The sequence below is a fragment of the Meleagris gallopavo genome, chromosome 11 (assembly GCF_000146605.3).
Source record: "Meleagris gallopavo isolate NT-WF06-2002-E0010 breed Aviagen turkey brand Nicholas breeding stock chromosome 11, Turkey_5.1, whole genome shotgun sequence".
Classification (NCBI taxonomy): domain Eukaryota; kingdom Metazoa; phylum Chordata; class Aves; order Galliformes; family Phasianidae; genus Meleagris; species Meleagris gallopavo.
This window is the reverse complement of record NC_015021.2, coordinates 10699729-10726669: the sequence shown is the minus strand read 5'-3', so window position 1 is coordinate 10726669 and position 26941 is coordinate 10699729. Positions and strand designations below refer to the sequence as shown.

The window sequence follows — 26941 nt, the reverse complement described above, 5'->3', positions numbered from 1 at the left end:
TGTGGTTTAGCACACTTGATCCATTAAAACAGATTCTTATCATTTTCCATTAATCGTAGGCAGTCTCATCTCTACAGACTTTAACACACTGAACAGCATTACGATTAAAAGGACAGAATACTCTGCTTACAACTTACTGTGTATAGGAGATCCTCTGGAGTTACAGGACTGATGAATATGGTACGGAGACACCGTAGACAAGCTTCTATAAACTTCAGATCTGGTGACAGTAATCCTATAAACAAAGAAAAAACTAATTCAGTTTCATTTGCTTATTCGAATACTCAAACAACTACTAACAATTAATTATTAATTCACAACGAACAAAGAGTACCTTGCAATAAGGCTGGGATAATATGGCAGTCTAGTAGGGATTTGACATTATTCTCTGTACCCATTGCAAGGCTTCCCAAGACCACTGCACATTCTGTTCTCAGTTCTGTGCTGGAGCTTTCTTGCTGAAGCAAGTATAGCAACCTGAAAACAGAATTATTTTTAGAACAAAATTCACATGGAACACAACTGGCAAGTCAGGTAAAAAGTAATCTGAATCCTACAGTATAAAGAGGATAAGGCCATTAACAGAAGGACGGAATCCAAACTAAAGAGTAAGATGAGCATTTTTGTGTGAAGAGTACTTCTATACCATATGTTCCTACACAGGTTTTAGTTGCTGCTATGGTGCAAATATACCTCGCTGCTTTTTCTAAAAATACAATGTCACCGTGCTGATGATGAACTGGGAAAATGTATTTCAGGTTACCAAGGATCCCAAGTTTCAATTAAAGGAAATGAGTCTGCTGTTTGACGTCAGTGGGAAAGGGAACCTCATACATCTCCCCACTGTTAGCCACTATTGACCTAGGGACATGGCTACCCCTGTCAGGATGGCTGCTGCCTTTGGCAGTGACTTCTTCCAGGTTGCAGTTGCAAGGTAATTCCATGGGCACTGGGAGCAATGCGAGTTTTGAACACCAAGAAATTACCACATATGAACATAAAGAATGCACATCTTTGGGTCTCAATCACCACAGAGTCCCTACAGAATCAAGATTCCTAGGAGGTCTTTCTATTATTATTTTAGATGACATTGGTAGTCCCTGAATCACAGGCAGAGCTCACCGAACACTTTCACTTTAAATTTGAGTCGTGCAAAGACAGAGAGCAACCAGACTCCTACCTCGTGTTGGCACAAAAGATAATCTCTAAGACAGTGTTTGTTAACTTGAGAACCATTTAACCAAGGGTTCCCTCGGTACAATTCTCACGCAACTACAACAGGCAAGATGGCTTGCACACAGAGATACAGTTCTCTCTGTACATGCAAGATACACGGTTGCTTTTCTAGAGATAGTAATGCACAATTCTGTCTCGTTTGAAGGGGTCTTCTCTAAAAGTTTGCAATATACCGAAGTCTTCTCCAAGAGAAGAGGGGCCACAGGTCAGCACAATCCCACTGCTGAAGGAGAAAGAAGTAGCTACTCAGATTAACAGATGCCTGAAGAAGCACCCACCCCCAATCCCAAAGCTGCCTTCCTGAATTGAAGGCAAGTAAAGAATCAGCCAGAAACACAGCAGCTAAATGCAATTTTGGAACACAGGACAGGAAAGGGGCAATTAGGGGCAGCAACACAGAAGAATACTTTCGGCACACATTTTCACATGTTTGCCATTTACATAAGGAATAAATTGCTTCTTAAGTTTGTAACTTAAAATAAAGGGCCAACAGACAGAATTATAGCTTATTAAAGGAAGAGAGGTATGACATCGAAGGTCTCTTCTATACCTAGAAGTTGGACATTTATTATGGACAATTCCACCTCTGCCAGGAAGCAGATCACATAACCAGCTCCTGGAGAACAACAAAGCAATCCTCCAGTTCTCCCTCACAACTTATTGAATGAAAAACGAGCAGATTTGCCACCAGAAAAGGAAATCTGTGCCTTGCTGTATACACAGGTCAGACACTAACCAGAAAGCCAATGTACTCCAGCATCACCCAAAGCACAAGCATATGCTTTGTCAGACGTAGCTGATCCAGTGGTGAAAAAAGCTCTAAAACATAAAAAGGGTGGATGAAGTTCCTTCCTTTGCACCAAAATGAACGTGTGATGGAAATGAGCCTAGCAGCACAGATACCTTTTCTCCTTTCCAATTCTTTCAGATCCAAACAGCCAGATCGACACAAATTCAGAGCAGCATAGATTTCCAGAATCATTTCTGCTTTTGCAATCTTCTCTGTCCACAAATGTAACATGCATAAAGACAAGAAGGTCTGTTGTTGCTGCTGTAGTATTGGAAAGGTTACTTACTGCTGATGTTTAGGAACTTCTTGTATAAATCTATCCCTTATTTGTATCCATTCAGTATGGCACACTTGTTATCCTTCATAAAATCCCTCTGGTGTCTTACAGGCAGCAGTTGGCAGCCACCTTTCCTGAAGCACTCCGGTTCCAGGTGGCTCTGTGGGGCTGATCTGCCCCATCTCTTTAATGCTGATGGAATGCAGGACGTAAAAAAGGCTCAGGTTATCAGTTGTTCCACAAAGCACACCTCACGAGTCACTCGGGCAAACTCAAACCAACTGTACCTATCTGACCAGCTTCTGGAAAAAGAACCAAGAAGCCCCCAAAAACCAAAGAAAGCCAAAGAAATATTTCTAAAGCTACAAATTCTGGTACTGCCTTCTTCAATGTATCATCTGCACTATGTTCAAGGTAAAGATGATTGCTGCTACTGAAGCAGTAGAAAAGAAGTAAAACATAAGTAATGTTAGGTGAGATTATAACATTTTATTTCCAATCCTAAAGAGAGAGCATAACCTTGCACCACGAGCACTTCACCTCCCAGATCAGGTAAGAACTGACAGCAAACAGCAGGCTGTTTTGGTAAAATACAAATTCACTGGATCATCTTAGCTAAAATTTACCCCTGAAGAGATGTGAGGCTTTCCTTGGAACATTACATCCCGTTGACTGTTCAACTTGGATATTCTCAAATCACAAAATAAAAACACATAATCGCACAGGAATTGCCTCGAGCAGGCCAGATGAATGAACTCACTGTGGTACCCATGCACTTTGCAAACACGTTGCAGCAGTTTTCAAAATCAGCATTCTATTTGCAACCACACTGCTGGAAATGATGCAACCTGTGGGAGCACTTCCTGACAAGTCTGACATCAACTTCTTTTATTGGTGCGATTTAAAAAGCAAACGGAAAGATGTAACTTCAAATTGTTGGGCATTTAGAAAACACACTGACAGCCAAGAGGAGAAATCAGCAACAGAGGATGTATACTCTTCCATCTCAGCACAGGGAGGAGAGAAAGAAAAGCAAAGTCCGTTGCTAAAACGATTCAGCTCCAGGTTTAAGCAGCTTTTTAAATAATTGTAAAATGTAATTTTTTAAGTGATTCAGCGTATAATAATTTTATCAAGAATTAAGGCACTTCATTTGTCCTGCTGTCATGATGCTCGCTCAATCTGCTCCTTCCTTCAAGCGCACAAACATCAGGACTCCTCACTGTTGGAACCCTAAGCCCCAGCCGGCTCGCTTACAGCCCAGGCTGCACTGAGATACATTTCTGACGCAGCAACGCAAAGCTGACTCAGTTTAATTCAGCACACACAGAACAAATGTGCTGTGAAACAAACAAAGCAACTTCCAAAACGGGAACCACAGACACCATCCTCCCCAAACCCACAGCCAGACCTCAAGGCAAGCGTTTCTGCAGCATGCTGTATGCAGGGCTGGTTTTCATGGACTGCAGTGGGAGAGGTGTAGCAGAGCTGGGGCAATGACAGCGAGCCAGCAGCTCCTCTAGCTCCAGAGCAGGACCTGAGCTTGCACACTTACAGACCACTGCTAACTTGGAGATATGCCATGTTTCATTTTGTAATCATCTGAAGCAGTTTTATTATTGAAGAAAAAAAATAGACAAGAATATGAAAAACATCTTTTTTGTTGATGACGTTCTAACAATGAGAAGCCACTGAACAAGACTGGTTGGACTGAATGGTCTCAGAGGTCTTTTCCAACCTTGGTGATTCTATGACTCTAAAACACAGCTGGGAAACACCAGGAGACTCCTCTGGTGTAACAGCTGGTGGATATGCACCTAGCTGCTAATTAGATAACGTCAGTAACTTTCTGGGGGTAATTGGGGTGGTAAAATAGCTTCCATAAAACCTAGATCTCAATTTAAAAATGCAAATGTATTTCCTTCTATGTTCAGTAACCATGTCCTGTAGAAATGTTCTGAGATGCATATCACATCGATAACGTCCTGAGGCTTTTAAGGGCTTTGATAAATAAACTACTCCTTGAATCCAGAAACGATCAGCCCTGTTCAGAAACATTTACTTTCAGGTTTGGTTTTTTTTCTGAAGGAGGTTTCACAAAATCCAAAAGCACCCTCCATTCTGAAGGCTGTTCACTTCCAAAAGAAGTAATTGCTGTTTTCCTTCCCATTAACAGTCCATGCTTGGAGCAGATGTTACAGCTATGTTAATGCAAAGGAGGGAAAATGAAACACACTGACTACAATATACGGTCTGCATGTTTAAAATAGAAGTTCTCAACTAAGCTTTGTAATTAGTACAGATGAACATTTAAATTCAGATTTTTCATACAGAAAGTTTTTGAAATATTAATAACATCCTTTTCTGTATCTTTGAAACATCCTTGGCTTTCATCTTGGGTTTTCCACAGAACTAAACATCCTCATAATAATATTCCCTATTGCCTTTCTTAATTTCTTTTTTCATTTTTTAAAGAGCAAACTGACACCTTGTAACACTGAAAATGACAAATTTAAATGACATCCTTTTACTGTCATAAGAAACATAATTCTGGAGTAGTTTGCTGTTTCCAGGGTCTGGAATGGATGAGTTCAGCAAAGATGTTTGCAATATATTGCTACCATACAGAGAGATTAAAAAGATCAAGAGGTAGAAAAATAGCATGTTCACATGAGGAGAAAAGAGAATGTCACAATTTGGATTTTGGAGATTTAGTAAAAAAAAAATTACTAGGGTACTTATCTCCAGCTACCAGTGCTAGCATGAGGCTCACAAGGAACAGCTGCAGCAGTAGCAGCACGTCCCATGAAACATGGAGGATACTGGAACAAGGCTCTGCCAGAACCATCACAACTCACATCTGTAGAGCCCAAGAGCTTCAGAAGATGCCAAAAGCAAGGGAGATTCTAAAACAGCAAAATAGGGGGAATGCTGTTGTCAACTCACTCTTCAGCCAGCGGTCTCTCAATGAAGGTATCCAGGGAGTTGTAACTAAATGAGATAGGACATTAAATCCATCCAGAAGAATACTTCAATGAACTCCATTAACAATAATGCCTAGAAACCACAAAAAAGGGCAGCTGGAAGCATCACCTATTGTGAACAACTGACAGGGGTTCATCCAGGATAACCACGCAATACTCTAGACACAAAGCAGAAAACTTTCAAAGAACTTAGCTACTGAACAAATGGGGACTATAGCAGCTTACAAGGAAGATTTTCCTTTCTTTTGAAGCTTACTGAGATGGGTGTGTTGTACCACAGCACTAAAAGATACCTGTGTGTGACTGGGACCCCACCAGCGTGCTCCAACACAGACCTCACACAGCTGGCTACAAAGGTGACAAATTTACTCTAACATTCCACCCCACTTACAAGTTGTCACTCTCTGGAGTTCTTAAACCTGGGAGAGAGATGGTGAAACTCAGCTGTTGGTACCTGACAGAACACTCCCAGCACTTCATTGAATCCCATTAGCAGGGCAACTGCTCCAGTTACAGTACTTTCTATCTTGAGATCTTATAATTCAAGTGACTATTTATCATCTCCAGACCATTTCTGGTGAAGTATTATTTTAGTAACACAAACAACTAACATGGATTACAGAGGAAAATATTCTTCTACAGGGCTATGTATTACAATGCTGCAAGCAGTGGGGAAGTAAGCTGCAAAAAAGTTTTTCCTTTAGGAAGAAGGAGCTTCAGCTTAAAGCTCCTGTAATTTCTTGTTTTGTTTAAATACCTTCACTTACAATAGTATTACATGATTTTTTTCCCCACAGATTACTTAATATCCAACTAAATTGATTTTCATTGCCCACTAAATTCAATGTTGGACAACCGTAATACTGAGTTGTATGAAGTCAACAGTAAATTATCCTTATCCTTATACCTTTTTCCTTAAGGACTGGGTTTGAGTTCTTCTTACCCTAATGATCAGTTCCATGTAAAAAGAACTCTTGCTACTTCATGTTAAAGCAGTGCAGTGTGATTCACTTTTTCATAACAGGAAGCAAGGTTTGTTGCCTCTCCGTCTGTATTTTTGAATTCTTTGTTGTACATAAAATGGCTAAACCATATTCCCACTCCATTTGATATCACCCAGCCGTCATTCAGAAAGAATGTCAGAATAGGTTTTGAATGCTTTTACAGAAATGGTGCTCACAGCTCCTTAGGAACAGTTCCCATGAGATAGCACAAAGCTAATTTTGTATGATTCAAAAAACAAAACAAACAAACAAAAAACCCTGTAACACAAAAATTCAAATCAAAAGTCACAACTTAAAGGATGCCGTTAGAAGTACAACTCATATTTACAATGCCCTTTTTGTTAATACAAAAGACACCTGTAAGAGAGAAGGCTTACAAGCTTTTAAAACAAAACCAGCTCTAATACAATTCTGCTGACCATGAATGCTTGCCTTAACTCACATATACTCCACAGTACAGTAGTAGAACACCTCATCCCAATCACACATGACCCTCATAGTGAGGGTTACTCTTCATAGAGAGATGTATGATTACGTAGGCAGGCCCTGCATCCTGACTTGTCCTGAAGACAAAAGCAGGCACAACAGCACCGGCCCTTTCAGGGCCTCTTCTCCACCTCTTTCACATTCTTGGGCAGGGGAGACTTTACAAATACCAGCACCACAGGATGAAGCTCCTTCACCCAGGCCCACAAAGCACTAGGTTTGGGCACAGATTCCCAACCAGTGGGGCACATGACACAGAAAATGCCATACAGAGTGCAGCCAGCTAGAGAACGAGCCATCGGCAAACAACTGTGCTCTACCCTGGCAAGGATGTCAATGAAGTAATTAATGGGCATGACAGACCTAGTAACACTGTGTCCAAACACTGTGCCTGAGTTCTTGAGAGAAAGCTGGTCCCATACCAGAGAATTGAATCATTTCAACAGATGTGTCCAGCTGGTAGCTGGTACACCTCTCATCAACTCCACCAGCAGAGGTCCTGCAGCTGATCTGAATGCCATACAAAACTTCTGCACAGTCAGCAGTCAATTAGATGGGAAACAGAACTGCAAGGGATCCTGACAAATCCTTTAGTCACCATCCCTGCTCCAAGACTGGATCAACGATCCACTCTACAGACACCAGAACCTTTCTAACATCAACAACAAAAACCTTGCTCGTGTTGCTACTTTAATTAGAAACCTGGAAAAAAAAGATCAACAAATTACTGCTGAACTGATCGTATTTATCTGGTAACCTGGCCTTAGATTGCCATGAAAGCTGTTTGCTGCCCAACATGAACTGAGGAAAAAGTAATGTCAAACCAATACATGGCAACTCCTCATCCATTCCTGCACTGTTACTTCACCAAAGTTTAATATTGGATCCATGGATCACTGCATACTTTGAAAGGCCATTTAGATAACTTCTGCCTAAAACCATTTTGAGATAGTATTGGGCCCAACTCTGCTGTGCCTAATCCTAAGCAGCCAGTAATTAAAGAAATCTGCATGACTACACGAACCAAGCACAAGACATATTTGCATCAGTATATGCTTCATGCATAATCTCAGCACAAAGTCATGAGTCAAGGAATTAAAGTCTTTCACAGAAGCCATGTTCCTCGCTCACAAACAAGTGCTACCTTACAGTAACTAACGATGGATTTAAAACCAAATACTCAGTCCAGTGTCAGTATGTCCTGTCTGTACAGGAAATGATCCTGTCAAGCAGATATTTGCATTCCTAGCTAAGTGTGGCTCTCTTGTAAGAGAAGCATTATAAAAGACAACAATTAAAAGAGCTCCTAGAACAAGTACTTTAATTCAAGGACAACCCCAAGCAAAAACTTTAATAGTCTTTGTTTTTCTTAGCATCCTCCTCAGAGCAAACAATCAGGAAATGATCACAGCTCATACTGACTTTGAAAGGTACAAAGAGAACGCCATTTAATTGGTACATCTGTCTCCCTTTTTAAAAGATGACACCAATAAGCAGTAAGCTCATGAACACAGATGGCCGCTGACCCACAACGAAAGCGATTCTGCTATTCTTCCCCAGCATTTTTTTCCAGGTATGGAGATCTTTGAAGGACTTCACAATTCTTGCCAATGAACTAGCAGTCTGATGTGTTCAAGTAGGTATTATTCACACGAGCCATTGGTATGTGGCCCACTTTCAAATACAAGATATTTCCTTGGCTTTTCCAAACCTCAAATTGATCTGTACTAATACATAAGCACTAAGTGACAGAAATGTGAAGATGCTCTTCGGATCTAAATGATTTCTTCTGATCATATGAAAACTTGCTGAAGGAACACTTATTTTTTCTTCTCTGCTTCCCTAAATGTGTAAACAAGAAACCGAACCACAGGAAAAAAGCAGCAGCAGAAGAATTCTATCAATTCCCATGTCACTATAGAAAAGAATCAACTCCCCTTGGTGCAATCTAAGCGAGAAAAGAAAACCCACAGTTAACTTTGCAGAGGACACTTAGAGCAAAGAATTAAAGCTTCCTTACATCTATGCTTATTGGAGTAAAGTTTGACCTTACAAATGGGAATTACAATTTTCCTGTTCAGTTTCTTTTAGTTTCAGTGGTCATTTCATGAATTAAAAGGCACATTAAAAAAAGACAATTCCCACCACCCTGTTAGAGAAAACAGGAGTTCTCCAACACAAATGGTCTGTAATCTATCCAGGTCTGTCTGCAACACCCTGAGGAAGCTCTACAGCCTTCAGAAAGGCACCCACAGGTGGATAATGCCACAAGATTTTGCCAGTAAGAATTGTCTTTTCCCCACAAAATCCCATTCAATTTATGTTCTTGTTCACACACCCAGTCAGAAAAGTTTTGGCATTGGAATTCCTGTCATTTGAGAATAAGTTGTATTGAAGTGAAAGCAGACACGATCATTCACCTTTTAAGACTTCCCAAATACAGTCCCTTCTTTGCATTAGGCTAACCATATAATTTACTTCAAAAGCCAAAAGATATTAACAGAAAAAAACTTCTGTATTTTCATTATTGGGCACAGAACAAGTAAAAAAAGGAAGCTCAGTAAGAGAAAGAACACAAAGTCCTATGCAATTTAAGAAAAGGCAGATTCTAGATTTACAAGTTTGAGAGCCTCTTTTTTTTTTTTTTAATTGGGAGCAAAAGAATAAATAATAGTTAGAAGAATCTCTTGGGTCTGTTGCAGAAGGAAAAAAAAAAATTCTTTAACATTTGCAAAAGTTTCATCAAATGCCCACTCTGATCTTCACACACCATGGGAAGTCTTCTCTTCACCCACTTGTTTTCAGTCAGAGCTGAAGATTATCCAGCAGGTTTTGGAGAGTGGGTTTCCCCACTGCTAACTCCTAGGGAATTGAAGGACTAGCCTTGGCACAAAATCTGTAAATGAAGACATTCCCTGGGAAAAAAATAAAATACCAAGTGAGAAGAAGCTGCCTCAAGCAGGACAGTTGGGGGCCAAGTTGCCATTTAAGCAGAAGGATCACAGGTAGGTCCCATACTGCTAGCACAAGTCATGCAACGCTCAGAGCTTTCCTCCTCTGCTGCTGCAAGTTGTAGCTGAAAGCAAGGTGGAGGAGAAGAGGTGTGAAATGAAAGCCTTAGCAAGCAATCCAGTAGCTGCAGTTATCTGTTGTATGTGTTCTACTAAAATCAGGGTCCAGAAAAGGTTAACAACAGCTGAAGCAGTAATCCAGCAATAAAGCATGAACAAAACTTTTAAATCCTTTGGAGTAGGTGGAGAACAGAATCAAATTATCTCAGATGTTTATTTATCATTTTAAATTATACTTGCAACAACCTTACACATTTTAACCTGTGAACTCACCAGACAATTGGCTGAAGAACAGGACTGAGATACAACCACTTTCATCCATTATTAAGATTATCAACGTTGAAAAATATACATATTTCATTCCTAAACTGATAATGTTTGATTAAACAATTAAAAAAAAAAAAAAAAGTCTCCAGAACTACTTTAAGGAACCCTGTAAAATTCTAAATTAAAAGCATTACTCAACAGCCTGTGCTGTAATACATGAGATTAACACACATTTCAAGTCTCCCAGTTACATTAAAGAAACTATGCAGTCAGCTACAATCAAATTAAAACAAGAAGGTGTCTGTGATCTAAGGATCACCATTCCAGACCTGTTGTGAGTCAGTGAAAAGGAGAGTAGCAAAGGACATACCTTGGAACTGCTCCCAAAACAATCAAGTTGGCTTTTTGTTTGTTGTTTCCAATTACAGCATTTTTCATATCTCTGTAAATCCAGAAAGAAAAACAAACCCTGGTAAATTATGCTGAGGTACTGAGGGCTTAAATCTATAGAATTTACTATTTCCATGAGGGCTTATCAAATACTCTTTCACATCTCCATGCTTCACCTGCAGGACTGTGCTTAAGGGCCCAGTTTCCACAGCCCACAGATAAACACCCCAGAACTCCAGGATTCCATTACATCCCAGCTTATGCAAGCAAGCAAAAATCCCACACCATCTCGCATGCATAGCAAACATGAAGAAGTTCTCATTACTGAGCAAAATTAGACAGACTGGTTTTTGTGCCCATACATTCATTAGACTTCATAAAACAAAAACCACGCATCTGTATCTCAAAATCCAGGGAACAGTTGGAACAAAACCACTTTCCTGTCTGCACATTAGGGTAGGGTTAACTGCAGTACAGTAATTCGTACCATGGTAAGGAACAAAGAGAGCATTTTGGAAAGCAAACTGCTTCTGCACACTACCAAGTCCTACAGAAATGTGTGGTTTGCAACCTTAACGTTCAGAAATTTTCAGTACTAAAAACTGTACACTAAAAAATATCACCTTTTTTTAAAGTGTCTTTCCCCCTCTACATGAATACATTGAACATATGTGAACATCCAGAGAATCTGAAAGAAAGCATTATGACTGTTTTGGGAAATCAAAACGACACATTTCTAGGAAAGCTTTCAGCTGTATGGATTTTATAAAACCAGGGGGAGAAGGCAGTTCAAATTAAGATAATTCTTTACCAACAAATCACAAAGTTGCTCAAATAATAAATGTACGTACATAATTTGTGAACTTCAGTGGTTGCTTCACTCTGTGCCTGCAAAGATAATGGAGCAGATCCTCCTGGAAACTCCATTAAGGCACACACAAGACAAGGAACTAACCCAGCACTGCAAGCAACGCTTCAGCAAAGGCAGATCAAGCCTGACCAACCTGGTGGCCTTCAACGATGGACCCATGGCTTCATTAGACAAAGTAAGAGCAGCTAACGTAATCTACCTGGATTTCTGCAAGGCCTTTGATAGAATCCCACATCACATCCTCCTCTATAAATTGAAAAGAAATGGATTTGAAGGCTGGACTGACTATCTGGAGAATGAATACTGGCTGGATGGTTAGAAGATAGAAGCAGCTAGGAGATAGGTCAGCAGCTCTATGTCCAGGTGCAGCAGGTGATGAGGGGTGTCCTTCAGGGGCCCATCTTGGGAACAGCGATCTTCAACATCTTTCTCAAAGACAGAGACAGTGGGATTGAGTACATCCTCAGCAAGTTTGCAGATGACACCAAGCTGAGTGTTGCAGTTGATAAAACAGAAGGAAGGGGTGGCATCTGAAGGGACCTGGACAGGCTTGAAAAGCAGGCCCATGCAAACCTGGTAAGATTCAACAAGGTGAGGTGGAAAGTATTGCACTTGGGCTGGGGCAATCCAGATACGCCTACATATATGTCAACATATTAGGAAAAGAACTGATTGAGAGCCACCCTGCTGAGAGGACTTGGGAGTCTCCGTGGACAAAAAGCTGTACATGAGCCAGCAGCGTGCTCTTGCAGCTTGGAAGGCCAACAGTAACCTGGGCTGCATCAACAGAGGGGTTGACAGCAGGGAGAGGGAGGGGATCATCCCTCTATGCTCTGCTCTCGTGAGGCTCCATCTGCAGTATTGCATCCAGGCCTGGGGCCCCCAGCACAAGAAAGACATGGAACTATAGGAATGGGTCAGAGGAGGGCTAGGAAGATGTTCAGAGGGCTGGAGAACATGTCCTAGGAAAAAAGGATGAGGAATTTGCATTTGTTTAGCTTGGAGAAGCAAAGATTCCAGGGAGAGCTCATTGCAGCCTTTCAGTATTTGAAAGAGAGCTTACAAACAGGAAGGAGATCAACTTTTTACATGTTCCAGTTGTAATAGGACAAGGGGGAATGGTTTTAAACAAGAAGGGGGGAGGATTCAGATTAGATGTTAAGTGTAAACAGTGGTGAGGTACTGGCACAGGATGCCCAGAGAAGCTGTGGATGCCTCATCCCTAAGGGTGTTCAAGGCCAAGTCTGATACGGCCTGCTCTAGTGGATGGCAGCCCTGCTACAGCAGAGGGGTTGAAACTAGATGATCTTTAAGGTCCTTTCCAGTCCAATTCAACCCACTCTGTGATTCTATGACTGTTGCACCATGACTCTGTCTTGCTGTCTGCAAATTGCAAATTTTCAGAGATTTAGGGTAGCACAGTTGTTCCTGAAGACCCACCTTGTTTTGCATGAACACACTACTAGCACTTCTTACAGACTAAGTTGAAAATTTCTACTGCAAGAAGGAGTTGACCCAAGTGTTCTACTCAATTCATTTGTTCTAAAAAACTTCATCAAGGCAGGCAGCATTTGGACTGCTGTAAACAGAGCCTTTATAAATCTCAATTAGTGAAAGGTAATTGATAGTTCTTCCTTAAGTATTTCTCCATGCGACTCGAGATTCTCTTGTTGCATTCATTTACATCACCACAGAAGAGAACTTCAGGAATTATAAACAAATGAAAGCATGGTAAAATTCTTAAGTTTGGCTAGAGATGCTGGAGCCCCAGAAAGGAAGCATTACTAAAAGCAGACTGAACTCCAAACAGCAGTCCAGCCTAACTCCTAGAACAAGTAGAGACAGAAAGCTACTCAACTTGTCAAGTGAAACACTATTACCACAAGTCTGCTTCCAGCCCCCAGTTTTACAAAGCTAAGCATGAGCAGAGAACATTGGACTACTATGTTACATCTCACATAAGCTTGGTGAATTTGTATCTCATGACAGGATATTGAGAAAATATCAAGAAAATAGCAAAATCAGATGACTGGCAAAACAGGAAATCCCCCCAGAATTAAGGAATGGACTCAAAGGCTCCACTAAACTCAAAATGCACTTCAGTGGTTCCTATGCTAAAGATCTGATGCAAAGTGTCTTAGCTATTCATCAAGATTTTTACAGAAGAAGAGTACTTACAAAACAACTGCAGAAGCAACACGGCAGATGTTTGAAAGGAATTTCAATGGTAGAACAGATGAGTTAAGTCCAAGTACTAAGCTGATTGGGTCACACAGGACTACCTGTCTTGTAATCACTACTCAGCTCAAAGTCATCAGAAAGGCTAGCTGCATCATGCCACATGTCCACGAGAAGCAAAAGAGAAAGCACTGTCAAAGTACTCCAAAGAATCACGAAGATGCACTGAACTGCCAAGCAATCTGTTCCTGGTGACATTTTAATGCCCTGCTCAGATGACTGTACACATCATTTCAGATGTCACAAGACCGTTTTGTGCCTCCTTGTAATAACTCCACAGTAAAACAGCTTGCTAACTCCATATTCATTTAATACATAAGTATTACCTATCAGAATTTGATTTGGGGTCCCTTTAAGAAGTGGCATGAAGACAGTCAAGCTCTACAGTTTAGAGGTTTAGCGAGGTTACAGTCCCAGCACGTACAAGATCCAGATGAGTTTCTCCATCACAGCTCACAAAGTTCCTCAGAAAGGTCACAATGGGTAGACAAGAAACTGAGAAATTCATCTGAGATATAAGACAAATCCAACACAAGTTCAAGAAGTTTCAACATAAAATTAAATATCTTCAAACTCATAACCAGACCTAAAACTGTCACACGTAGAGCTTGGAAAAGATCACCATGTTTGCATGTCTAGGTACTCCCAAGTTATCCATCTCTTCAAACTTGTTACTAATAGAAATGAGTCTAGTTATATGGAAAAAAAAAAGAAGGTATCAAAACAAAAAATATTCCTAGAATGTTGTAATCCAAAGTTGAACAGTAGAATTTTATTTGGTTCATTATGCAAAATAATTATATAATTTCATTTTATATTTTATAGAGATTTTCCCAATCAGGAACTACTCCCCATAGAAAGTAAAGAAGTGCTATGTATTATCTTGGTCTTTGAGGTCCTTGGAGAACCATGCAACCTGAAGCACCTGAGGATAATTCCCTTACATGAAAACATCATCTCCAGCAAGTTTGAACTCAAATGACTTCAGATCCAAGAAGATATGAGACTCATACAAGAAGAAAGAGTACTGAAGTTCTTAACCTTCAAAGTGAGGTAACTAAGAAACATCAGAGACACGCAGTCCAAAACTGGATATCCAACTTTACTTTCAAGTATCATGCACACTGCTCCCACTTGTTACTATGAACAGGTCCTTGAAACGCAGAGGAAGGAAAAAGCAGCAGAAACAATTACAGAGAGAAGAGAATTTCAAAAGAACAAGTAGCCTGTGGTGCATCTGGGCATCACCTGTGTGAACACCACGATCCAGAAGAGAAAGACATACAGACTTCCCAGACATACAAGCCCTCAGGTAATTTACCAATATGCTGTCAGGCAGCAGTAGAGCATGAGCAGCTTCAGAAGAAAAGAATATGTGCCTGTCAGATCAGTGTTTAAGTCTCCATTCCTCAGGAAGGCAGCTCTCCAACCCAATCCATTCTACGATTCTACCCAGAAAAAAAAAGGAAAAACCATGAAGTTTCCATACGAAAGAAGTTGTAAGGTACTTCTGAGGTGGGGTTTCGTGGGCTCTTTTAAATCCTTTTTAATATTCTGTGTATCAAAATCTTATATCTTACATTCAAACTCGTTTAATGAAATAATTTGCATTACAATTACGGATTTAAAGTCTGATACACTATATATATGCTTACATTTTCTGCACTGAAAGAAAAATATTTATGTGAAAAATAGTCCAGAAGGATAGAAGATGATGTCCTAACTAACCTCTTGTAAATACTTCTTCCTTAAGTGCTAGATCAGCTTTCTCCATCTCTTTCTGCTTTTTAAATCAATAAGAATGCAGCTGCATCAATTCGATCCTGTGATAATTCACTTCAAAGTTATAAAACTACGTAGAAATTGAAAAAACAGAAATACTTATTTTCTGCTTCCAAATGGTTGAAAAGGAGAACAAAAGTCACCGGGTGAAGTTTATCAACTCTAACAATCTTTTGGAACACAGCAATGTAGAAATAATCTGTTCAATTAATCTGCCACAAGTAGCAATTTAAGGAGCAGCCTATGCTAGCTTTGGAGGTGCACAAGTACAGAAAAATCATCTACAATATTTCAGAAGTATATAAAAAAAAAAATCATTTCCATCAAAATGCAGATGCACAGAAGTTACAAAGTGAACTAATTTGCCAACGTTACACGAATGGACTTTTGTTCTGATTCTTAAAGCCAGATATAACCCATTTGGGGCAAGCAAGAAGAAGTAACAAAGACTATAAAACAGGTGAGTACTGAGAAAATGAACATTCTAGTTCAACACTTCATGAAGTTTACTCTCATTTGGGACTCCAAACTGGCGTGAGTTCACTTCCCAGATGAGAAAGAACAGAGCTCTAAAGCATTCTTGTCAAGCCCTGATAGCAGCATCTCTTCTGCAAAAGAAATCATGTGAAAGCAACATGGGTACAACAATCCCCAGTGAGACTTCTTTACCCACATTTTTAAATACAGTTAATTGAGCACAAACAGAAGTAGCTTTTACAATGTTATAGGAAGTCCTGGAAATCACCTTCTAGCAGTACAACACTACATAGCTTGGAACAAGCCAGAGTGACTTGATGAGGAACGACAGAGGAGAGGATAAAATGAGCAATCTCTGTATTTTCTCATCTCGTGTGTTCCGAAAACAGAGTAGGTAACCATATTTAAAATGTTCCCACCCAGAGAAGAATATTCAACATGAGGTGAACAATTACAGAAGGAACAATAATCCAAGAAACGTCAAGCCAGCACATTTAGCTCTAATACAGAATAATTACAAAAGATTTTTAGAGGATTAAGTATACAGGAGAAGCATCCAACACAACGTGTTGTGAGATCAGTACATTTACCTACCAAAAGCAGAGCATTTGGATGAAGCAGGACATCTGCCTGGTAGGGTTTTCAAAAACCCAAAATGTAAATATCTAAAAGGCTGGAATATTTGTAGCAGATACAAGGAGATACCTACAATAAAAGCTGCCTGCTGCAAGCTCAGGACAGTTTCTAAGTTTCGGTATCACAGAAGCAAAACCCAACACGGGTGGACCTGAGTCAGAAACCCACTGTCAGGCTGAGGCTTTGACAACTGTACTTTCTCCAGCTTTCACCTGCTCTTCCTTTTCCCTTCTTCCTCCTCTCACATTTCAATGGTCAGATGCAAAATAATCAACAGAAATTAATTACAAATTTTACATGTTAAAATGTTCATCATTATTTCGTCAATTAACGTCTACAGTGGATAGTACTACAGCTTGAATATCTGTTAAATGTCCATTTAAGCACTAAAAGCTCCTGACAAGTGCTGCATACCACCAAAATCAGCTTATTTTTTAAGGTAAGATCAAATTGAGAAGAAAGATTTCAGTCTTTCCAATCTCAATTGAAAAAAAAATAAAACTATAATTTTACAGTAAAAACAATATAGCATATAAATACACTTATTGTTACTCAACTTTGTGTTTTAACACTTAGAAACTGTTACACAATTAACACAGCATAAACTAAACAAATCCAAGGAAACTCCAAATCCATGGTTGTTCCCAATCTTAATTCTGCTCTGTCAGACACTGCACAAAATGAGAGTGCTGTAGAAAACAGCACATGGCAATCCAGTTACAGCAATACAGAACATAGATAATGCTAAAAGCCATCACTTCATCAGCCTTCTCCACATCACACCACAGAAACCCTCGAACTCCTATCTAAAGAATCCCATTAGAAGAGGCAACTTACCTTGTCATGTTTTCTTGCCAATGAAAGTACCACAGAAAGGGGAGCTGTTCCAGTGACCCACATCTATCATTAGAAATATCCATACCTTACTCCTCTGAACCTATCAGTTTCCAGCACTTGTTGCCTTTGTGTGTGTGACTGAAGTCTTCTCAACCAATTTTTGCTGCCAACAGAAGAGTCTAAACCCAGTCAACTCACCTGTCTACAAAAGGCTAGAATCGTTTGAGCACCTCTGCCTAGTTTCAACTTACCTTCCTTTCAGATCTCTAGGTTCACTGACAAATCAGGAGACGCTGCTTTTCCTACCTCTCAACTATGTTTTCTTGTCTCATCCTTTGCGCTGGCTCTGGCAATTGTGCTCCAAAGTGGATGAGAACATAATCAACTGAAAAATTGCCTACTCAACCTTGAGAATGACACATCTCACATTTCATATGCTTGAGGTCAGCAGCGGATGAGAGCTTAGCCAGCTTTTTTAGATTAACTTTTTAAATAGAAAAACCACCACAGAAGCTATGTTCAGTGCTCCACATCATCAGCATTTCAGCTTTGGAACACAGCTCCTCTACTTAAATTAAATCGTAAGAGTAAAGAATTATCTTGGCGTGGGGAAAAACAGTTGCATCTCAACAAAGACTCCTTGAAAGAGATGTTCTATTTTGTGATGAGAAGGGCTCTTTCGGAGCTACAGAACTACAGGAGAAGCACTGCTGTTGCTTCAAACACATGACCCAAAGCATCAAACACATACAGTCACTCTCTTTCTTCTCCCATTTTAAAACCACTATTCATTATCAAAATAATGTTGTCTGCCACAAATCATTCACACAGAGAAAACTCAAGATTCATTCAGTGTAGGAAAATATCTCAGAGTGGCCTTCAAGCCCCTGCTCACCTGTTCCCAGATAAGTGCACATTAACATTGTACCACACTGTCCCCATTAGCTCAGGCCAGCAATCACCAAAAGACCAACAAAATCTGTTCACTTGACATGGCTACTATTCATTAGCTGGTAACCTCAAATGTTTTCTGCATTGAAGCATGCCCTCCATTTTTAGCTCCAAACATCCATCAGGTGACTGAGTGTACTGGCCTCCATATGCATTAGGCATGCTTCCATTTCCTTTTTCAAAGGAGAGACAGTAAGTACTCACTAAAGCAAAACAAAATCAGTTTACCAATACTCAACTTTCCCATTCTATGTCTGGGAAAAAATTACTGGACATTTCAGACAACACAGGTTGGAAGCATGTTGGTAATTTCACCAGCCAGGCCTCCAGCTACCTTTCCTTTCCCAATGGAGGAAAAAAGAAATCCGAATATATTTCAATCATCAGGTGAGCACTAGCAAAACAGCATGCATACTAAAACCATTTTAATCAGCTGGTAGGCAAATGTATGTAAATGGAATTCTATCCTTTGAATATTGCTAGAAATGTTGACCTTTAACAAGGAGATAACCTGAAAGAACAGTTCTGTGCTGCAAACTGAAAATGAGCTCGTTTTGAAAGGAAACTATTTTTAAATGCTGACTCTGATCAATATGAACCACAATCTTAGAACAAAAATCAAAAGCAAATATTAAGCATCAGAAACTCAGCAGCACTGCTGTTTTATGGCACATGCTTCTCTCAAGCCCAAATTATATCTGACTCTTAGCTCCCCTACACACCCAAAGGGCACGGTGTGATTATTTCTCCCTACTCTGCCTACTATATTTCTCTCCCTTACAACATCTCTCCTCTGCAGTTGTCTAACAGATCAGTAACAAGTTAAAATCTGAATGACCTAAGCATTAAACTACTGTGTTGAGCCTAAAGTTTGCCATTCAGACCTTGAGACCTTTGTGAACAATACTCGAGTGCCTCCTGCTCTCCAGCTAGTCTGATGAAAGATGCCTCTCCCTTTATCCTGCTTTCAGCCTGCAGCATCACTGTGACAGTACTGCACCTCAGACGTTGGCATCCAGAGAGCAGTTCTGGAGGAGATCCATGCCCTGACAGCAGTGTTGAAACAGATTCATTAATTGTCAGTGCTGTGAGTAGCAAGCTTTGAAACATTAAACGACCTTCTTTGTCTGATTACTTCTAGCCAAATGCAACAGGCATACTTAATTTCTGATAATTTAGTCCACCTCCAGCGTTTAGACCAGGAGTTACATAATTTATTAGAAAACTACAATGCATTTGTACCTTCTGTTGTAATATAAAGCAAGTGCAAATGGGCAAAAAAAATTCTAAGATCTAAGATAAAAGTCTTTATTATAGCTTCATTTCTTCCCTACGTATCTACATTTTCACCTGACTCTACAAAAGCTATTATATTGAAAACCACTCTTCCCACAGCACAACTTCATTCCCAAACAACATGTGAGGTGCATTTTCTGAAAAACTTGCCTACCTATTACATTCCTCAGCTTGCCTTCTGAAGGGGAACACTGAAACAGTGCTCTGCTCCCAGCTCCTTCTCACCTAAACATGCTCAAACTTCCCTGCCAGATTCCACAACCTAAAGAACAGGCATTCCAGACCACAGAGACCCTGTGCTGCAGCTCAAGAACTGCAGCACCAGGAGGGTCAGGAGACTTCTCTCAGCGTGTGAATGATGCTAAACAAAAACACTTCAAAGATTACACAACTTGTAGACGAAAGTCCTGAGCTGAAGAATGACACCTGAAAGTTTCACACTGTATTTGAAAGAACACCTATTTGTCACAGAGTACCACACCAAGTAGGTCAAGTGATTGGATAGAAAATGTACGGAGGCAAAGCATAACAGGAACAAGCCTCTAAAAACTCATCTGCTTTCACAGAGTCTTTCAGGTGAAAACTGAGGCAAGGATGTATGCAAAGAATAAAACACGACTCCTGCAGAAAACAAGTCCAGAATTGCCCACTGAGAGGTGGCAAACGTGTCTGGGTGTATTTTGGATGAGCTGCTCATCCCTTAGAATGACAGGGCAGTAAGAATGAGAGGCAGAAGCAGATTCTTGGCACCAGGCTGATGGGCTTCTTGGTGTTCCATTGGAGATGGAATTCCTTCTCTTCCCACCCCACGAAGCTGCCGTTCACATTTCACAAAGCTTCCCCTGCAGGCATCTGTGATTATTTTACAGTCACCTAATCATGTCTGGAACACTTTTTCAATTCCAAGAGTAAATAAATGAAAAAGATGGCTGTAATAAACACAGTTTGAGGTATTCCAAATAATTTCAAAGCAACTGCCCACAGGAGATGCAAGATAGGTCCCATAGGAGCAGTGCTACTCCTTAAAATAGAAGCTCTTTTTTCCTGGCCTGTGACTGCATTCTGGTACCTTCTGTTTGAAGGCAGAATCACCCTCAGCCAAACACAGGTACAGTGCACTGCCTCTTAGAGGAGCTTTTAACACACAACTGATTTTCCATACCAAGACTTAAGATAGGTTAGCCCAACTACATTTTGGTTGTACCAAAATATCATTTTCACAGTCTTCAAAAAAACAAGTATAACAATTAAACAGTGTCAGCCTAAGCCTGTAGGGACCCCAAAAGATAACTGTCCAATTCAAAGGGGTCCACAAGTTCTGATCCACAGCCATTGGATCATCCCCTGCGCATTCCATACCAAAAACACATTCTCAGACACTCAAAATCATACTGCGTGGGAAACAAATATATAACAAATTAAATCATAAAATCACAATGGCCTGGGTTGAAAAGGACCACAGTGCTCATCCAGTTCCAACCCCCTGCTGTGTGCAGGTCACCAACCAGCAGCCCAGGCTGCCCAGAGCCATGTCCAGCCTGGCCTTGAATGCCTCCAGGGATGGGGCATCCACAGCCTCCTTGGGCAACCTGTTCCAGTGCCTCACCACCCTCTGGGTGTAAATATACTGCATAGATCTATACCACTATTTCCCCCACCAGAGCACTGCACACGGCTACCAGGGAAAAAGGAAGATACTGTAAAGTTCTTCAGCACCCAGCACTACTCCCATAGGACAATTCCTTCATTTTCCTGAGAAATAAAATGCTCGTGTAAATTTGGAAAATGTTTGTCTGGCAACTCCAGCTGCCTGGATTAAGCACCTCCAAAAAGACACAGCAGTAGCATGGGAATCCTCGGCACACCACCATGACTATTTACAAGCCTTACAAAATGACACCCTGTGATTGCTAAGGGGAACAGCCTGATGAGAAACAGCTGGGACCCTGAGTAAGCCAGATTTCTCAGAGAGAATGCTCCTTTCAAAATGAGCCACTGAGAAGGCATTTACATCACTCTCTAAGATGACAGGTTGCCTCTTTGAAGACATCACACTAACTGTAAGCATGACAAAACATTTCTCAAACAAGTCTCTGACCAGCAAAGAAATCAGCGGGCAGAAATAAGCATCAGTCTTGCATTTGAACAAAGTGATCCTGAGATTAAGAGTGGGTGAAAACCAAATGGTAGTCTAAAATGCTGCCACACAGCAAAGCATTGGATGGAGCTCTTAAAACAACACAGAAATTTACAGAGCTGTCTACATTCTGTTCCTCTGCCAACGATGACGGAGTATTGAAGAGAACTTCTGAGAGAACAGTCTTTAATCACTTGGAACATCAGCTCGGGGTAGTCTACGGATTCTCAACACTGAATACGTTCAGTATCTGCTTACCTGACATTATTGCTGACCTTGCCAAATGTTGGCAAAGCGTATCTGAGGAAATGTGAACTGTAGGGCAGTAACACAGAAGATTAAAGGTTTAGAAGAGCACTTAAGTAGACACAAAGCAAACCTGTAAGACCTCTCAAGCATAAGCATGGACTCAGTGTACAGCTTATGTTTACAGAAGGAAACTACAACCTTAAGCTTCCTCATTTATAAAGGTGAATGCACACACTTCCATATAGATGTGGATATGCAGAAATGGGCCTTGCACATTTTCAACAGTTCTCCACCAGCTACGGTAAAAGGCTGTAGTCAGCCTTGCAACAAATCCCAAAATTCCAAATCCTGAGCTGAAGTCACCAATTTACAGGCAGGTGTGCACAATTCTCTCCTTCCAAACTATTAATATCAAGATGAAAATAATAGAAATGATGCAAACAAAGGTTCCCTGGACCACTGGACCGTGGTTTCTCACTTCTCCCATGAAGAGGAAAACCAAAAAGCCCCTGGCCAGGCAGGACTTTGCTGTGTGGGCAAAAGGCAGTTCTGAACATTACCTCTCTGACAACTCATGGGAAAAAAAGAGATGACATTTGGTAGTTTATATACCTTCAGAATATGTAATTATAAGCTTTTTCCATTTACAAGACCACAACTGGATTGGCATGATTTTCAAGTCCAGGAAGCATTTAGCTGAATTTTACCTTTATCAAACCTCATTCAGAAGTTGCTTTTCATTAAAATATAAAAGGATGCAATTAAAAGAAAGCTCCAAGCCCAGGTTACTCATTCAAGTTTCTTTAATAGCATATGAAGAACAGAGCTACTGTAACTGAAGACACTCTGCAGAAACAAAGCCTCTTAAGACGGCCCTTTCTGATCCTTGATATTCATGCAGCCCCATCAATCAAAATAAAAATTTAGGTCATCCATACTTTCAGCCAGGATGCAGGAGAAAACAAAAAAAGTAGCATATCTTAGGCACCAAAGATTTTCAGTGAATTCCACAGAATTTGGTAGAGCTTCTGAAACACGCCTCTTCCACTCCTACACCCTTTTCCACCTCACCTCACCCCCCCATATCAGTTAATTCCAACTTCAACACATTTTCAGATACTCTAGGGCAAAGGAAGAAGGACAAAGCTGTATTATTCTGCCCAAAAAGAATCTTGGACTGAGGCTTCTTTATATCTTAAATTGGACTGTATCACACCCATCCACTAATTGGAAAATAAACCCATCACAAAGGATTTGTTTAACATCAAGAAAGATGTACTCTCGGAAGCAGATTTTTCAGTCACTAACTTACCTTACCAACCAGATCTGCCCTGTGATTTTTTGCACTCTTCAGAAGCACTTGTCATATCAGATGTGTAGCTTTAAAAGGTCTAGGGGAAGATAACTTCAGCATAAATTCCTTCAGCAGCTTCTAAGCAGTTATTTGAACCACTACAGCACTGAGCCATTCTTAAAAGGACAGATCTTCCATCCCCTCCTTACAATTACTGCTTACAATCTCAGCATTTTTCAGCACATTTGCTTGAGAAGAAATGGCTCCTGTACAAAGCTCAGCCTCAAAAACACTGGCTGGTGGTCTTCACAGTACCAAAAGGCAAAGAACATATCACAACAGACACATCCAGCCACTGAAGAAGGAAGAGCTGAAAAAGCTGTGTGATCAAAGACAAGATGCAAGCTTAGAGAACTTCATAACACAAAGCAGCATAGCATCTTTTAGATTGGAAACTGGACACCAAACTGGCATCCAGAAAAGAAAGCTACTGTGAAATAAACAGGTATTTTGCTGTCTTTAAACGGATAGATTATACACTAACTGGAGAAGCCCAGCAAGATAGTTTCCCTGATCAATCAATTTTATTCCAGATCTCAGAAAAAACAAAAGGCAGCTCAGCATAAAATTCACTGTCATGCACAGACAACAGAAAGAATTTCAAATGCTAGCTAAGACAAATAGATTGCCCAAGACTTTTGGTTCTGGACAATCACTGCAAAAGATGAAAATAACACCCCAAAAGAGAGGGGAAAGGACCCCAATGCTTGTGGCTTCCAGTTAATAGAAGAAAGCAGAGCAGGCAGGGCACACCGCCCCACGCTCAAGCACCTACAAGGAGGCTCAGCCAGCCCACATGGGCCTATGGAAACATTCTCACCCCTGAGACCATCCAACCCAGCTTCCTGAGCAAAGGAGCAAGAACAAGGGGTATAAGAAATGCCAGACTCTTCTACAGGGAACAGCTGAGGAGCCGAGAATGTGTACACTAACGTACCAGAAGTTTTCATACAGGTAAGAGGGTAACAATAAAATAAAGTAAAGTAAAGTAAAGTAAAGTAAACAAATAAAGTTTTCAAGACATTTATATAAACAGCTGCTTTGGTTCTCATGCATTCCAGGAGAAAACTAATGCTGATAAGTTGTCCGTCCTATCCCCAGGACACCTTCCTGAATGCTTTTTCTCCTTTTTTTTTTTTTTTTAAATCTACTACTGGAAACACCTCAGGGTGTCCTAAATGACACAACCAGTAGTCTTGGCTTTTTGATCCTCTTGGTTCTGGTGTTTTGCCAGTCAGCCACAGCAAGCAAGCTGCAGACAAGGCCCAATGTCACTGAAGTGAGACATGGGAAGGGACCTGCTGTGTGATTACAACAGAAAGCACATAGCCCAAAACCAGCAAGGCAAGGAAACAGACCTTTGCATCAGCTCTATTACCTGTTCAGCAGGGCAAAACTTTTACTTAATCTTTCCATCATTCCCACTATCATTGGCATGCAACACTGAAATATAACTTGCATCATAGTTTATTTCTGTGGAAGTATTTTCTTTCTATTTGCAATTCCCTTCATTTTGACAGAAGCCATGCATCAGAAAAAAATCAACACTCAGGCATAGCAGCAGGGGAAAACAAAAGAGGCAGGTGTGATGACTTGGCAGAGGACAAGAAGAGAGCAAGAGGAAAGTAGATTTGTAAGAGAATCAGGAGATAGCCAAAAGGAAGAAATGGATTGAAAACTTTTTTTTGAATGTTTGCTGAACATTTAGCCTCACTGCTGCCAAATGGGAGGCTGGCTATACGCACCACAAAGTAACAGGGTGTTCAGCCAGTACTATCATGTTTGTTTTAAAATCTCCAACAAGATTTCTCAAAAGAGATAGAGCTTCTTCCCCCAACCAACAGTTCTGGCAGGACTGCAGCTAACCCAGCTTACGCTCACCCAACAGCCCCAAAGCCTTTCAGATAACTTACATGACACCTTGCAGGACTTTCTGGGGATCCAGGTCAAACAATCTGTCGACGTAGTGGCGGCTGCTGGCTGTTACCTCCTGCAGAGGAAAAAAGAGGATTGTTTTTTAAATACTTTTGATCAATTCATATAATGGCTGTTCAACAGGAATAACTAAAGCAACAGCAAGTCTCTCACTTGTCAAAACCTACCAGGCAAGATAGCAGCAAAACCACAGGATCATATTCAAATGTGCAGTATGTAACTGCTGGGCAACATCTGCACAAAGAATTAACCCTGTGTTTAAGTGTGATTTAAAGAATAAGATGAATTTAACGTGGGTAGCAGCACATTACAAGCCAAAGCAAGTTAACGGGGTGCTGCCAGGTGTCTGTATGGTTACAAACTGGACACACAGAAGGGGTTAGATATATTTCGGATATCAGCACTACCTTCAATTCCCATTTTATTGTGTTCAATTACAACACAGAAGAAAAAAAAAAAAAACACAAAAAAAACAACCATGAATTCCTGCAAGAAACACTTGCTAAGAGCTGTTACTGTTGCTCAAGAACCATGCTGACAAACAAGCTCTTGAAGAGAAGGAAGTTCATACTGAGGCATTTCGTTGCAGGTCGCCTTGTAATTTTTACCCACTGTAGAAAACAGTCACCTGACAGACCTGCTGCCGTCCCACACAACCTCAGTGGGGCAGCAGCACAATGTTCTCCATGACAGTCCCATCCCTACTGTACAAGACATCACAGCAAGAGGACCAAGCTTGCAAGCCAAACACTTGTGCACCAATGACTTATTCTCTTTGAGAAGATCCGAAGTTGGAGATGGAAAGCATTCCAAAATACATGGGTGGGAAAAGGGAAGGTAATTTTCCCTCTGGGTTCTCACAAACACGTGACAGAATGTATTTCCATTATCTCACTTTTTTTTTCTATTCTGCCAACTCAACATTTTGTTATACTCTTGCCATTTTTTTCTTAACAGTTTCCCTTGAAAGAAGCTATAAAGGAACTGCAAACACTCCATTGCTTTGCAAGTATCCACTCTCGGCTAAACCTGTGCCTCTTTTCCGGGAGACAGCAGAACTGCCAGCAGCGTGCTGGGGTCTCACAGAAGTCTGAAAGGAGAACATGGAGGCAGCAGGAGCCCTCAGCCCGCAAGATGACTGTTCAGTTATGCTGTGTAAGTCCTACAGGCGAGTCCTACAGGTAAGTTGTTGCTATTTATGGTCTGATTTTTGGGTGGTGCTGCGTGGAGCCAGGAGTTGGACTTGATGACCCTTATGGGTACTTTTCAGTTTGGGATATTTCACGATCCTCCAGGTAGCAAAGACAATATTTTTGAGGACAACAGGGGACTTCCATCTGCCCGCTCCAATACTTATATATAGAGACATTCTGGATTCTGGAGATCCCTCCGCCCTCCATTTCTAAAACATCCTGGTTTATCAGCTGGAGGGACCTCACTTATAACCCGGGGCTGCGACGAGCACAAGGGTGTTCATACCCAGGCCGCCAAGTCCTCCGGGCAGGACCCGAAAAAAAAGAACGCTTTCCCAACACCATCATTTTCGCGGGGTTCTCGCTTAGCAAGAAACGCTACGCCGGACAAACGGAGCGGGCCGCTCTCGGCACGGAGGTGAACGCGCCGTTCCGCGGCGGCAGCGCCCCGCAGCCCCCTGCCCGCACGGCCCGGGCAGC

The 26941-nt window shown here is 40.9% G+C and overlaps 1 protein-coding gene across 2 annotated transcripts in view; it reads right to left on the bottom strand.

Moving 5' to 3' along the window:
• The window catches only part of ARMC8 (armadillo repeat containing 8), a 54470-nt gene extending 29121 nt beyond the window's left edge, over positions 1–25349 (bottom strand). For both annotated transcript variants that reach the window (XM_010716563.3, XM_010716564.3), the window contains exons 1-4: positions 25247–25349; positions 10486–10557; positions 335–477; positions 138–235 (exon numbers count right to left, since the gene is read on the bottom strand). In XM_010716563.3, the coding sequence (XP_010714865.1) occupies positions 138–235; positions 335–477; positions 10486–10553 (309 nt within the window). In that variant the 5' untranslated portion in view covers positions 10554–10557; positions 25247–25349. The remainder of the gene's footprint in view (positions 1–137; positions 236–334; positions 478–10485; positions 10558–25246) is intronic.
• Positions 25350–26941: the final 1592 nt, after the last annotated feature.